The following is a 13,822-nucleotide window of genomic DNA, read 5'->3' as shown; positions in this document are numbered from 1 at the left end:
AAGAGTAAAAGTTGGAAGCCACTGAAAGAGGATGGAGTAGAAATGAACATATCCTGTTAATAAATATTTAGCATTCATTATCTCACTTACATATGCTATTCACTGATTGACCAAAGTTCTGTTTGTATTTATGTAGCCAGTCACAGCACCAGCCAGTTATCTCAAAAACTGAAAACGACATACAAGGCCTCTACGAGCAAGGTATGTTATTGATGTGCATAAATCATGACATGGAGATGCTTCCAAAATTGAACTTATGTAAATTAATATTCTATCCAAATGTTGCTAAATGAAGCAGTAATTTTAAGTTTTGTAAAAAAAATTGTTACTTTCTCAGTAAGTAAAAAAACATAGTTGACAGATTGTTAAATTTTTTTGGGGTTAAGTAACGATGTTTATTTGATGGAGTGATCTTAAAAGAATGTGGTCCAAATAGATCTAGAAATATTGTACTCTAATACTCCTTCATTTCCTGCAAGTGATATACTTTAAGTCTTTTCTTCTGCTCATGGTGTAGCGGTCAAACACCTTCCCAGGCAAAGTGGCTGGAGCGCGGAACTTCAACATGGGAAGTTGGGAGTTGTGGGGTGGAGACTCCTGGGTAATTTGTTTTCCAGTGAATCCATTTGCATGTTGCATCATCTGGTAACCGTTATGGAATTATTGCAGTCTAATGGACTTGGAGGTGTGTTTTGAATAATGTAACAGCCTATGCCTATGGTACTATATAATTCATTGTTAAAACATTGATAACGTGTTTAACAGCATACAATGTACAAATGTGTGTTTGAAATTAGGTTTGTCCTTTTAACTTGAGTGTAAAAGTAGAAATAAAATACTAACAAAAGTGAGCATCAGTTTTCAAATAATCTATTATGTAGCTAGGGTTAGTAAGATGTTTAGCATGTATAGTTAATAACCTTTGCAATGATTGCAATGTTGAAGGTATAAATCTCTAGAGAATATTATACACGTTGCTAAGCAACCCTATTTAGTCATGGACAAAGCTTTTACTCCATGGAAATTTTTACTTCCTTAGTAGACAAGAGAATATGAGGAAGGAAAGAATAAAGTAAATAAATTTACTTAAATAACAAAGTAGTGTATTTATTTTGTGTAGTAAGTTAGTTGTGCATTAAATAGCAATTGCAAAGTTAGCCTTTGAAGAAACCTGCTAATTAATTTCTGTTATCTTATTCAAGATCAAAATAGTTCAGATATTTGAAATAAAATAGAAAATCCAGGTCAGATAACACCTCTGGAGAGAGAAACACATGAACTATTTCAGGGTGATAAGCTCACATCAGAACAGTTCTGGTGAAAAATCATCATGTTGAAATGTAAACACTGTTTTTCTCCGTGTTATGTCCCCCCGATGTGGTTTGCTGCTTTATTTCTGGCTACTTGATGTCATTGCTTACTTTGAAGTTTACAGCTGTTGTTGATTACCTATTATTGCGCTGTTAAGCAATTAACCTTTGACATCAGGTCGGCCATTATATAATTGCTTATATATTTATTAATTCATTAGTCAGAATGTTGATGCGTGGCCTAGTGGGTAAGGCATCAGACTAGTAACCTGAAGGTCACTGGTTTGAGCCTCAGCTGAGGCAGCGTGTTTGTGTCCTTGAGCAAGGCACTTAACAACACATTGCTCTGCGATGTCACCGGTGCCAAGCTGCATGGGTCCTAGTGCCCTTCTCTTGGACAACATCAGTGGCGTGGAGAGTGGTGGGAGTGGCCTGCAGCTTGGGCAACTGCCAGTCTCCCATACAACCCTGCCCAGGCCTGCGCCCTGGAAACTCCAGGCGCAGATCCATGGTCTCCCGAGACTGACGGATGCCACCACCATTAGTCAGAAGCACATTTATGAATCAAAGGAATTTTAATCAATATTTGAATCTGTCTTTTGTGAGAATGCTGATAAATACTGTCTTTTTACTCATCTCCTTGCGTACTGTAACATGTTGGTGAATAATGAAATCGCCTTCAAGCTACTGTGCAACTATGCCAGGGCTAGAGTTTACTTATCTGCCTAGCTTAGGAAAACTCTTGAACGAGAGCAGAATACTTTGCACAGATATTGCTTGTTCTGTTAACTATTTCTTCCGTTTTCTGTTCTATTTTATTATTTTTAATATTTAGTTTGCCCACAAAGAATATCTGCCATGTATTTTGTTCTTGTCTGCACGATTTTATAATTACCACACAGTGTTGGTGTTCTATTATTATTTCCCTGTCATCTTCATATCAAAGTCTCACTTTGACAACTGTAGTTCCTGATTCATAGTGTGCGAGCCTCTATGACTAATATGTCGTGATCCTCACAATACTAAAGCAAATAGATCTAGATGTTCATGTTCTTCCAGCTTTTGGATGATATATTTTTTGATAATTTTGCCACATGAGCAAATATAGCGTAGATACAGTGAACATGATAAATGAGGTGCAGCTGAAATAGAAGCATCAGCAGGTTAAGCACTAAATAGGCTAAGCTTCATTTAGAAAATGTAATTGCTGCCACCTAGAGTGAATGAGGTAAATAGCATGGATGGATTTAAGGGGCATTTCAAGTTCAAGTTTAATTGTCATTTAACCATACATGAATACTCATGAATTCAGCCAAACGAAACAGTGTTACTCAGGGGCCACGGTATCAACAGTAACACTCAGCACAAGGCATATATAGCATACCATATAACCATATAACATAAGAGATATGAGAGATACGTAAGAGAGCAAGCACATATAAGATGTCAGTAAAATACAGCCACACACAAAAATATAATCCAAGAAGCCGAGTCCATGAATGTTACAACAGTTTGTAGGGAAGCGCAATACAGCTTATCTTCTGCTGAGCAGACACTGGGGGCAGCACCGACTACAGCTTGGACACCATGTCACACCGCCTGCGGTAGAGAGCACTGACTCCGACACCTCTCTCCTGGGCAGCTATGAACAGACAACACCACGACCTGAGGCCTAGTCCTTGCTACGACCAAAGCCACGTAGCTCCCAACTGTCCGCCAACAAATCAGTGAATTGGACTTGCAGCATTCCAAATTTAGATGTCCATTAGAGGGAATGGAGCAGAATGTTTTACCCCATGGCCTGTTGAACCAAGTAGCTCATATTTCCTTGTGATATACAAAGAGACTATTTGGCCCATTGAACTATGTTAACCCACAGAGCAATCCCATTTCTCCACTCTCATGAATTCTTGCCAGATTGTACTGTTCGTCTGTACACTAGGGCAATACACAGTTTCCAATTTTGTCTTTGGGATGTGGGAGTAAACTAGAGCACCTGGAGGATACCTATGTTGTCACAGGGACACTACAAATTGCCCATGGAGGTCAGGATTAAATCATCTGCAAGGGAAGAGTTCAACTAGCTCTGCCTCTGTACTGACTGTTTCTTTGCTGTAAATTCCTTACAACCTAATGTAAAATTCATAGCACTGTAAAATTCAAGTAAAAAACTTGATATCTAAGGATACCTTGGGGAAATATTCTTGACAAAATATAGTCCATTGTACAGCAATTTAATTACAGAAGTTCTGTACATGATGTACAAATCAACTAGTGTGTTGCTTTTCAAAGTACTAAGGTGTTACTTTTGCAAATTTGTTTTAAAATTCATTTTGAGCCATCTTTTGTATCATAGAAAATACTTGCAGCTCTTTAGTTACTATTATATGTTTGGCATATTTGTTTTTTGCATTGCATAAAACCAGTTTGTTTAATAAACTTGTACCTTGGTGCACTTTGGGAAAGTTATAAATGCATTAAGGGATAGAGTGAATGTGATGAATTTATTCTGTGGTTCCCTCAGAATTTTAAAAGTTTTCGTTTAACAGAAACTTTTGGAGTAGACTTCAATTTGATTTTAATGTCCCTGCCACAAACTACTGCGTCAACATTGATTAAATTTACTTTGAACAATATTCAAAATAATCGAAGTATGTATATGTCAATATACATGTGATTCATTTTCTTGCAGGCAGTCACAAATGAATACAATAGAATCAGTGAAATACTACACACTATCAAAGACTGACAAAGGCCAATGTGCAAAAGAAGACAAATTGTTCAAATGTAAAAGAAATAATGCTGAGTATATTAGCTATAGAGTCCTTGAAAGTGAGTCTGTAGGTTGTGGAATCAGTCCATAGTTAAGGTGGTATACAGTGTTATGGGGATCTCATTTAAAAAAAGATCACCTCTAGGATTTAAGGCTCATGAAGGTCCACCTTTCTTGTTTTAAGAGTGTCAGCATGCTTTTAATAGTATCTAGAGCTTGGCTTGCATGACTGAGGAGTAATTGTAGGAAATGGGCCAATAGCCTAATTTAGCTCCTATATCTTGTGGTTTTATTGTCTTATGAAATAGGAATGTCATGTTGGCACAGTAGAGATTGCCCAATCTGAAATACCAATCAACTTGCGATAATGTTGAAAAGAGGACAATAGAGTTGTGGTACTCAAATCCCACTACAAATTGTTCATTTACTTTGATCACTTTCAAGATTTAAAATAAGATTTTGCACAAATGAGTCAACAAAAATCAGTGTCTAAATGTATTTTCTTTACATAAGTACCATAAAATAGATCCATTAAGTTTGCTACCAATGTCAACACCTGGCATTAATTGATGTTTGTATACTCAGCTTGGATTATGTGCTTTACAGCTATTTGCATTTTCGCTAATTTGTATGCAGAACAATAGAATGGTTTGTTGATCTTTTCATATGCAATAATTGAAGTTCTGTTTCCCTGCTTTAATTACCAAATCTTTCCTAACAAAATGGAAAAATTCATTGAATTTAGATACTACATAAAATGCTTATCATTTTGACTAAGCTTCTTTGTCCTTTTGATCAAACATTTTGCTGAGTACAATTATTGCAACACTCTTAGGGTTCCATATTGTATTCTGTACAGCAGTTCAATGAATAGAAATGAAAGGAAAAGTGTTTGGAAACTTTGCCTGTTGTTATTCTGAAAGATAACCTGAGCTATATGCAACAGTATGGAAACAGAACACAAGAGCAGGTCTAGACCATTCAACCCTTCAGCAATTTGACATAATCATAGCTGATCATTCACTTCAGTATCCTGTTTCTGCCTTCTCTGCTGTTCCATTGATCCCTTGACACAATGAGAATAGATCAGTCTTGAGAGTATTCAGTGATATGATATCCACTGCCTGCATATAGAGAGTTCTACAGGTTCACTGTGCACTGGGTGAGGACATTTCTCCTGATCTTGGTTCCATATGGCATACTCCTATCCTAAGTCTCTGGCAATTGACTCTGGGCACTGGAGAGCTTTATAGGTCTCTGAGAACCCCTCTCATTATTCTATACTTTTAACACTCTAATCACCTAATCTCAGTCCTTCCATTCTTCTGTCTCTAAAATCAATGTAGTAAATACCCTTTGTTGTACTCCTTACAGGGCAAGAACATTTTCCCCCAGATAATGATACAGAATTCCATATGGGGTTTCATCAAGTACTCATATAATCTTGTAAGGAAGATTAATATACTTTCTTGACTGAAAACGATAAGACATAAGAGCAGAATTAGGCTATTTGGCCTATCGAGTCTGCTCTGCTAGTCCATCGTGGCTGATTTATTATTCTAATCAACCCCCTTCTTCGGTTCTGAAGCTGTGTCCTCTGGTCCTAGACTCCCCCACTATAGGAAGCATCTTTTCCACTCCATCCTATCTAGGCCTTGCAATATTTTATAGGTTTGAATGAGGTTCCACCCATCCCCTCCATTATTCTAAACTCTAGCAATACAGGCCCAAGTACATAACTCTTACAAATTCTGGGGTCACTCTCGTAAACCTCCTCTGGATTCTGTCCAATACCAGTACATCCTTTCATAGAAAAAGGGCTCAAAACTGCTTATGATACTCCCAGATGTAGTACAAGGGGTGATTGATAAGTTTGTGGCCTGAGGTAGAAGGAGACAATTTTAGAAAACCTAGCACATTTATTTTTCCTAGATTTACACACTTAGTCCAGTGGTCGTGGAGCATACAGATCCCTTCTTTGTAGAAGTTGGTGTCTTGGACCTCCAGAAGTGGTCCACAGGATGGGGTGATTGATAAGTTTGTGGCCTAAATTAGGAAATGAGTTATTAACTTCAATCTTTCTGCATTTTCACTCAAAGAGTTGAACTGCACGTGCATGTAACAAGAGCTGTATAACTCATCTCCTTCTACCTTAGGTCATGAACTTATCAATCACCCCTGCTGTGGACCACTTGGAGGTCCAAGACACTCTTGTTACATGCATGTGCAGTTCAACTCTTTGAGTGATTATGCAGAAAGTTTGAAGTTAATAACTCATCTCCTTCTACCTTAGGCCATGAACTTATCAATCACCCCCACTGTGGACCACTTCTACAAAAAAGGAATCCGTGTGCTCCATGACCACTGGACTAAGTGTGCACATGTAGGAAGGGACTATGTTGAAAAATTTATGTGCTAGGTTTTCTAAGATTGACTCCTACCATAGGCCACAAACTTAACAGTCATCCCTCGTATAAGCAATGCCTTAAAACGCCACAGCATTACATCCTTGTTTTTATATTCTAGTTCTCACAAAATGAATGACAACATTGCATTTGCCTCCTCAGTACCAATTGAACACATTTTTGGTTAGTAGTGTTCAAGGCCACACAGCTCAAGTCTCCACCTCCCTTTTCCAAATTCATCACCATTCAGTTCTGTTCTTAGAGCTAAATTGGATAACCTGACATTAATACATGTTACACTGCAACTGCCACTAGCACAGCTTGCCAAAATCACCCTGGGATCTCTTTGCATCCTTGTCACAGGTCTCACTCTTGTCCCCACCCCCAACCCCAATTCCAGGTTTGTCATCTCCAAAGTTAGAGAAGTTACTTTAAGTTTCCTTATCCAAACTATTTATAAATCTGAATTTTTGGGTGCAGGTACTGATTCTTGCAGCATCTTACTAATCACTACTTATCAATTGGAAAGAGAGTGTCCCTACTCTTGTTTCCTGTCTGTCAACCATCTTGCACCACATCCAATGTTCCATTATGCCTGTGCAATCTACCAGCTACATCCTTAAAAAAACTTTTGTTCAATGTATAAAGCTCAAAGAAAATTTATCGTCAAAGTATGTATATATCGCCATATACTACCTTAAGATTCATTTTCTTGCAGGCATTCACAGTGGATCAGAGAAGTACAATAGAATCAATGAAAAAACTTCACAATCAGACTGACAAACAATGAGTAAAATAAATGTTTTATTTTACTTTTATTTTAAAATGAAAATGTTCATTAAGGATGATTTCGCTTTTATAAATCATAATGACTGTTTTCTTATTGCACCTTTTATAAGGGAGCCAGCAATATTCCTGCTACTGACATTGGACTTGTCTGTATTCCACTATACTTTTCCCTTCCATGTTTTGTAAAATAGTGAACTTGTATTTGCCTTACCTCAATCATAGATTTGTAGAGCACAGAAATGAGCCCATTGGCTCACCATCTACATGCCAACCTTTTTGTTCATGTACATTTATACTATTTGCCTATATCAGGACCATAACATTCTATGGCTTTCCTATTTAAGTGCCTGTCTGAATGCCTCTTATATGTAGCAGTTGTATCAAAGTTCACCACTACTTCTGGCAGCACATTCCAGATATCAAGCACACTGTATTTAAATAAAAAATTGCCCCTCAGATCCTATTGTTTTCTCATCTTAAAACTGTGCCTTCTGTTTTTGATACTGCTTCCTGTGGAAAAGATTTTGATTTTCTACCCTGTGCTTCTCATATTCATATACTTCAGTTAAGTACCCTTCAGCTTCCTTCTCTCCAGGGAAAGAAGCCCAGTTTATTCAATCATGTTCCAAAAGCCCTCCAAACAAGGCAATATCATGGTGAAAATCCTCTGCACTATTATCCTGCACAATCACATTTTTCCTTTAGTGCAGTGACCAGAACTGCACAGAATGAAGAATGAGTCTAAAGACTTTCTGAAGATGACCGATGTATCTACTATTTCTAGGTCCAATTTTAGTACATTTGAGTGCAAATTAGCAGGTCCTGGGGATTTATCAGCCTTTAGCCCCATTAATTTTCTCAACACTGTTTCTTTAATAATGATTTCTTTCAGTTTCTCTTGTCTCTAGACCTTCAGTTCCCTAACTTATTTGGGAGATTACTTGTTTCCTCTTTGTGAAGACAGAACCAGATTAAGTTATTTCTTTGTCCTCAATTATAATTTCCCCTTGTTCTGACTATAAAGGACCTTGTTGACTTGTTTCAATTTCTTCTTGTCATGTATAGTAATTATGGAACATTTTACAGTCAATTCTTATGTTGCCTACATGCTTTTTTAATCTCATAACCATTTACGTATATGTGTATTTTATTTATTTATTTAGAGATACAACGACGTATGGGCCCTTCTAGCCCTTCGAGACACGTTGCCCAGCAACCTCGATTTAACCCTAACCTAATCATGGGACAATTTACAATGACCAGTTAACCTACCTGGTACATCTTTAGACTGTGGGAGGAAACTGGAGCATGCAGAGAAAACTCACACATCCCTGTCTCTGAACAGGGAGGACTTGTAGAGATTCCTTACAGAGGATGCGGGGATTGAACTCTGGCACTGTAATAGCAATGTGCTAACCGCTATGCTGCCATGGTGTATGTGTGTGTATGCATACATGTGTGTGTATACACACACACACACACACACACTCACTCACTCACTCACTCACTCACTCACTCACTCACTCACTCACTCACTCACTCACTCACTCTCTTTCTTTCTCCCCTCCCCTCTCCCCCTCTCTCCCTCTCTCTCTCCTCTCTCTCTCTCTCTCCCCCTCTCTCCTCCCCCTCTCTCTCCCTCTCATTCATTTTAAAATAAAATTAGTTTTGAATTTCTGATTTTAAATGTTGATTGACTTCACAAAATAAACCTGATCTCTTGAAAGGAAAGATTTCCACAAGACACATTGTATTGTATCTCAGTGTATCTGCATTGCTCTCTTTTCCTCTCTTCTGTTCTCATTTGTCCTCATCCTGTTTGACTCTCTTCCTGGTAGGCCACCTGCTGTTAGCAAGGCTTTAGTTTCCTTTAGCAGCAACATTACCAGAAAAGAACATCTTTTAACAAAAGGAGAGAGGAATACTAGCAAAATATGGCAACAAGAACTTGAGAATCAGAATCAATAATATGTCTGGCATATGTCTTGAAACTTGTTGCTTTGAGTCAGCAGTACAGTGCATACATAAAGGAAACTATAAATTACAATATGCAATAAATGTACTGTATATATTAGAAAGTCAATAAGCAATGCAAAAAGTGAGAATAAGTAGGTAGTGTTCATGGGTTGGTTCATTGTCCGTTCAGAAATTTAATGGTGGAGGGGAAGAAGCTGTCCCTTAACATTGTGAGTGTGTCTTCAGTCTCTTGTGCCTCCTCCCTGATGGTAACAATGAAAAGGGGTCATGTCCTGAGTATAATGGGTGTCTTTAATGATGGATGCCACCTTCTTGAGGTATTGCCTTTTGAAGATATCCCGGGGAGTCGGTGCCCATGATGGACTGGCTGAGTTTGCAACCCTCTGAAGCTTTTTCTGATCCTGTGCAGTGGCCCCTCCATTAGAGTTGGTGATGCAACCAGTACATATGACAATGTACTGGCTGGGAAAGAATGGTGGTGCATGTTAGTCAGATTGCTTGCACTCTCTTGTAGGACTTAAAGCAAAATGACCACCAGATTCTTCAGAATTTCAGCTGCATCAGTTACTGGAGGAAATAAGCTTTAACTAGCTACAGCAATTGAAGTTATTTAGATTTTTCAATGGAGTATTTTATCTTTACATATATTTAATTTGTGCGCAAGCCCCCAAGTGACCAACTTGTTATAAAACCATGACTTCTTCCCCAATTTGTTTTGTTTGAATGCATTTATCCAAATGGAGTTTCAATGCTGACATAATTATATGAAATTTCTATATATGCATAGTGAAAATTTAATTGGAATAATCTCAGCAACTACCTCTGAAAGGTCACATATATCCTTTGGCATTCTCCCTGATGGCCTTTTCACAGCTGTAGCTGTTGAATTGATTAATTTCAGTTGCAACTATAGAGTGGGATGTATGTCTTAAACATATCAGAAGTAATTAGCAAATGTTACTCCCCTGAAGAAAATTGCTGGTATCTGACACAATTATTTTTCCCGGAGAAAAATACAAGACAGGATAAATCTGACTGAAATCACTTATCAGGCATTATGGAAACTTTCAGCAAGCATCAGTGTGGAGTTACTAACCTGGCAAGTGGTGCTTTTTGAATCTAACATAAGAAGGCAATTCAGTTTTGTGCCCTTTAAGTACACAAAAAAAACTGCATATGTACAACATTTTAATGACTTGTTCTTTCTTTGAAAGATTGTATCAAGTTTCAAGACGACGACTTCTCGGGCCGTCTGCCAGCTGGTGAAAGAGTACATTGGACACAGGGATGGGATTTGGGATGTCAGTGTTACACGCTTACAGCCTGTGGTGCTGGGCACAGCATCAGCTGGTAAAATTTTACTTCATATTGTTTTCCAGGGACTGTCTTCAGTTCTGCTATATTTGTGAAGTCTGTATCCTATTCCTTTTGTGTTTTTGCAATCATCCTCCTCCCTAACCACCAACAAACAAACTTTCATTTTGCAAGTGCAAGGAAATTTGTACATTGCTCTTCGTTGATGATCCAATTTACTGCAATTTAAAGCATCTTCAAGCTTTCTTTTGAATGATTCTGAAGTACTGTTTTAAACCTTCCACTTCACGCCATGTGAACATCCGGAACATGGATTTCTACTGTATGTGTGGAGATCCCTTTCATGATCTCAAGCTCTGACTCCTGAAATCTTTGCCCTGAGATATCTTTTTACAAAGTACCCAACAATTTGTCTTCATAATTTGCCTATCTGCATCAGTTTAATTTGCTTGCATCTGCAAAGTTGATGAAAGTGCATTTCATAGTTTGCCTGTTAGTTAAAGCTTTGCCGATTATGTACCATTGACATGAGATCTACAACAATGCAGCAATAGTTTATATCTTGAAACAGAAGACATCTGTCAAATCAGAATAATCCTAAAAATAGTGGATGATTGCTAATGTAGTTTGTGTCTCTCCACTAAATTTCTCAATCACAGCAGTATGTGTGATCATGAAGACCAGAAAGAAGGGGTTCTCTGATCAAAAGTAAATTAAATGTTATATAATATGGTCAGTGGTTTATTGCTTTGATAAATAAATAAACAAAGTATACTAACTGGCAATTTATTGAATGTGTTGCATTGTTTTCAGTTACCTGTGAAAGAAAGGTAATTTATTTGGCCAAATGGAGGATTTTTTAAATGATACATGAGCTATTAAAGGATTGTTTCAAGTTGGTATGTCCTAGTATGTCATCGTTCAACTAGAATAATTTGAAATGAATGGCAATTAGCCGATAGTAATAGTCTACAGAAGAGTAGTCTTGCATAAAGGTTTACTGTGAATCATTTTCCTTAGGTTAAAATTTATCATCACTTTGATTAAGAGTTCCTTTCATTGAGCGTTTTCCAGCATTTTCAAAAAAATGTTGTCTGGATCAAGTGGTGAGGTATAGAAATGTGCAAGGAGTCCTGAAGTTCTGCTTAGATTGTGACATTGAGGGTAACTTTTTGGACTCCTTAAACTGGCAAGTTTGCAGCATTCCATTACTCTGTTTATTTGGTGGTAATTTTATTGAAATGTTTCATATACTGCGAGAGTTCCAGCTAGTTCCAGAATAATCTTGCAAGCTGATGAAAGGTATAACTGATAAACAAATGGATCTTGCTGGCTATATCCTTGGACACAATCTGGATGATCACGCAGAAGAAAGTATTGGGTGTGTTCCCAATTTACTTTAGTCCAACACCATTGCTGTTATTCATTGAAGATCTGTGTCGCTTCGTGGAGTATTTGGGGTGAATGGTTGTTCATAGAATGACCCCTTTCCTTTAAACAATCCAATTGAAATTAAACTTTGTTATTTATTCCACTTCTGACCTGATGTGTCTTTATACTTCTGTTTCCTCATTTGTTAATTGATTCACACAAGCATCTTCTGTTCATTTATTTATGTTTGAACCTCTACCTTTGTAAACTGGATAGCTTCTGTTCACATTGAAAACATTTATCATAAAAGAGAAAACATGGTCTGTGTTACTGGTTAACTCCTGTCGTATCTGCTATCTTCCTTTAAAGATCACAGTGCCATGTTGTGGAGCATTGAGACAGGGAAGTGTCTCTTGAAATACATGGGTCATGCAGGGTCAGGTGAGATCATTTTCATAATTAATCTCATTAAATATATGCAGCACTTGTGTATAAAGCAATGGAAATCAATCCGAGATTAAAGTTTAAAAAAAAAGAACAGGGTAAAATTTATCTTGGAAAATTGAATTGGTTGTGCCGTCCTACCTGTTTTTTTTTTACTTTTCCATGCAAACAAAAGATGTAAAAAATAGTGAGGTAGCATTCATGGGTTCAATTTCCAGTTAGAAATTGGATGGCAGAAGGGAAGAAGCTATTCCTGAATTGCTAAGTATGTGCTTTCAGGCTTCTGTGCCATCTTCCTGGTGGTATAAATGAGAAGAGGTTATGTCCTGGGTGGTGGGGATCCTTAATGATGGACGCTGCCTTCCTAAGGCACCGCGCCTTGACGATGTCTTGGGTACTACGGAGTCTAGTACCCATGATGGAGCTGACTAATTTTACAAATCTCTGCAGCTTGCTATCACAATAGGAAATAAACAATAAGAATAAGTTACAGTAAGAAACGTATTAAAAATAAGAGTGCAGTAAGAGAGCAGGGTAATGAGGTAGTGCTCGTGGGTTCATGGACTGTTCAGAAATTTGGTAGTGATGGGGAAGAAGAACTTCATTTTTCTTTTCATCTTTTGGGGAAGAATTTTTCGGCATTCCACCAAAACAAATCAAAGGTTGGATTGACATTTGTTTTTTGAAAAAAAAGTACAAAAATAATTGAGGTTTTAAATTGAATGCAAGGCTCATTTTTAGACAGTAACTGTTGAAAGCTAGCATGTTAGGTCTAGTTTTTATGCCAGTGGTTCCTCATATTGACTTCCGATCTTAATTGTTCGAAAGTAATTAATCTCCACTCTGCAAGGAATATAAAGAATAATAGAGGGATACAAAGAACAATAGAGACATTTCCAAGCTGGTTTCACACATTTCCAAGGCATGTGTTACAATTGTACTCGGTATGCATATAGTACGTCGTGTGGAGGAGTCAATCAATAATGCATGGGAATAGGAGAAAATACTCCATAAAAGCAAAATACTGTTACTGCTGTTACGAACCCCGTAACTGGGTCACTTACCAGCAAAGATAGAGAGGTCCGTTGAAGTCTGATGGTACTATTTTTAACAGTATTTATTAGTAAAAATACACAAAAATAATATCAATGCAAACATACAGATAATATACGTCGTCAATACTAAATCCAAAAGTGCGGGTATAATAATAATCAATAAGAAATAAGCTCTATCGTTGTCTAGGGGCTAATGTATTGTCCGATGGAAATATAAAAGTCACTCAGTTCATTCAGGCTGCAGCCTTTTGTTGGAGAGAGAGAGATTTTTAGAAACTTGCCGGCTTTCCTTTTTATGATTTCGATCCTTCGGAATTTCGTTGGTGTGGCCGTTCACTGGTGGCCTCTTCTTTAGCTAAGCCGTTCTTCTGTGGTAAGGCTGCC

The 13,822-nt window shown here is 37.6% G+C and overlaps 1 protein-coding gene across 5 annotated transcripts in view; it reads left to right on the top strand.

Moving 5' to 3' along the window:
• wdr37 (WD repeat domain 37) overlaps positions 1–13,822 on the top strand; it is a 128,508-nt gene that overhangs the window by 63,310 nt on the left and 51,376 nt on the right. For 3 of the 5 annotated variants that reach the window (XM_073054843.1, XM_073054841.1, XM_073054842.1), the window contains 4 exons: positions 137–201; positions 518–601; positions 10,469–10,604; positions 12,309–12,380. In XM_073054843.1, the coding sequence (XP_072910944.1) occupies positions 137–201; positions 518–601; positions 10,469–10,604; positions 12,309–12,380 (357 nt within the window). The remainder of the gene's footprint in view (positions 1–136; positions 202–517; positions 602–10,468; positions 10,605–12,308; positions 12,381–13,822) is intronic. The other 2 variants (XM_073054845.1, XM_073054844.1) reach the window with 1 other exon arrangement.

The sequence above is a fragment of the Hemitrygon akajei genome, chromosome 8 (assembly GCF_048418815.1).
Source record: "Hemitrygon akajei chromosome 8, sHemAka1.3, whole genome shotgun sequence".
Lineage (NCBI taxonomy): Eukaryota > Metazoa > Chordata > Chondrichthyes > Myliobatiformes > Dasyatidae > Hemitrygon > Hemitrygon akajei.
This window is presented reverse-complemented; position numbering and strand designations above follow the sequence as displayed.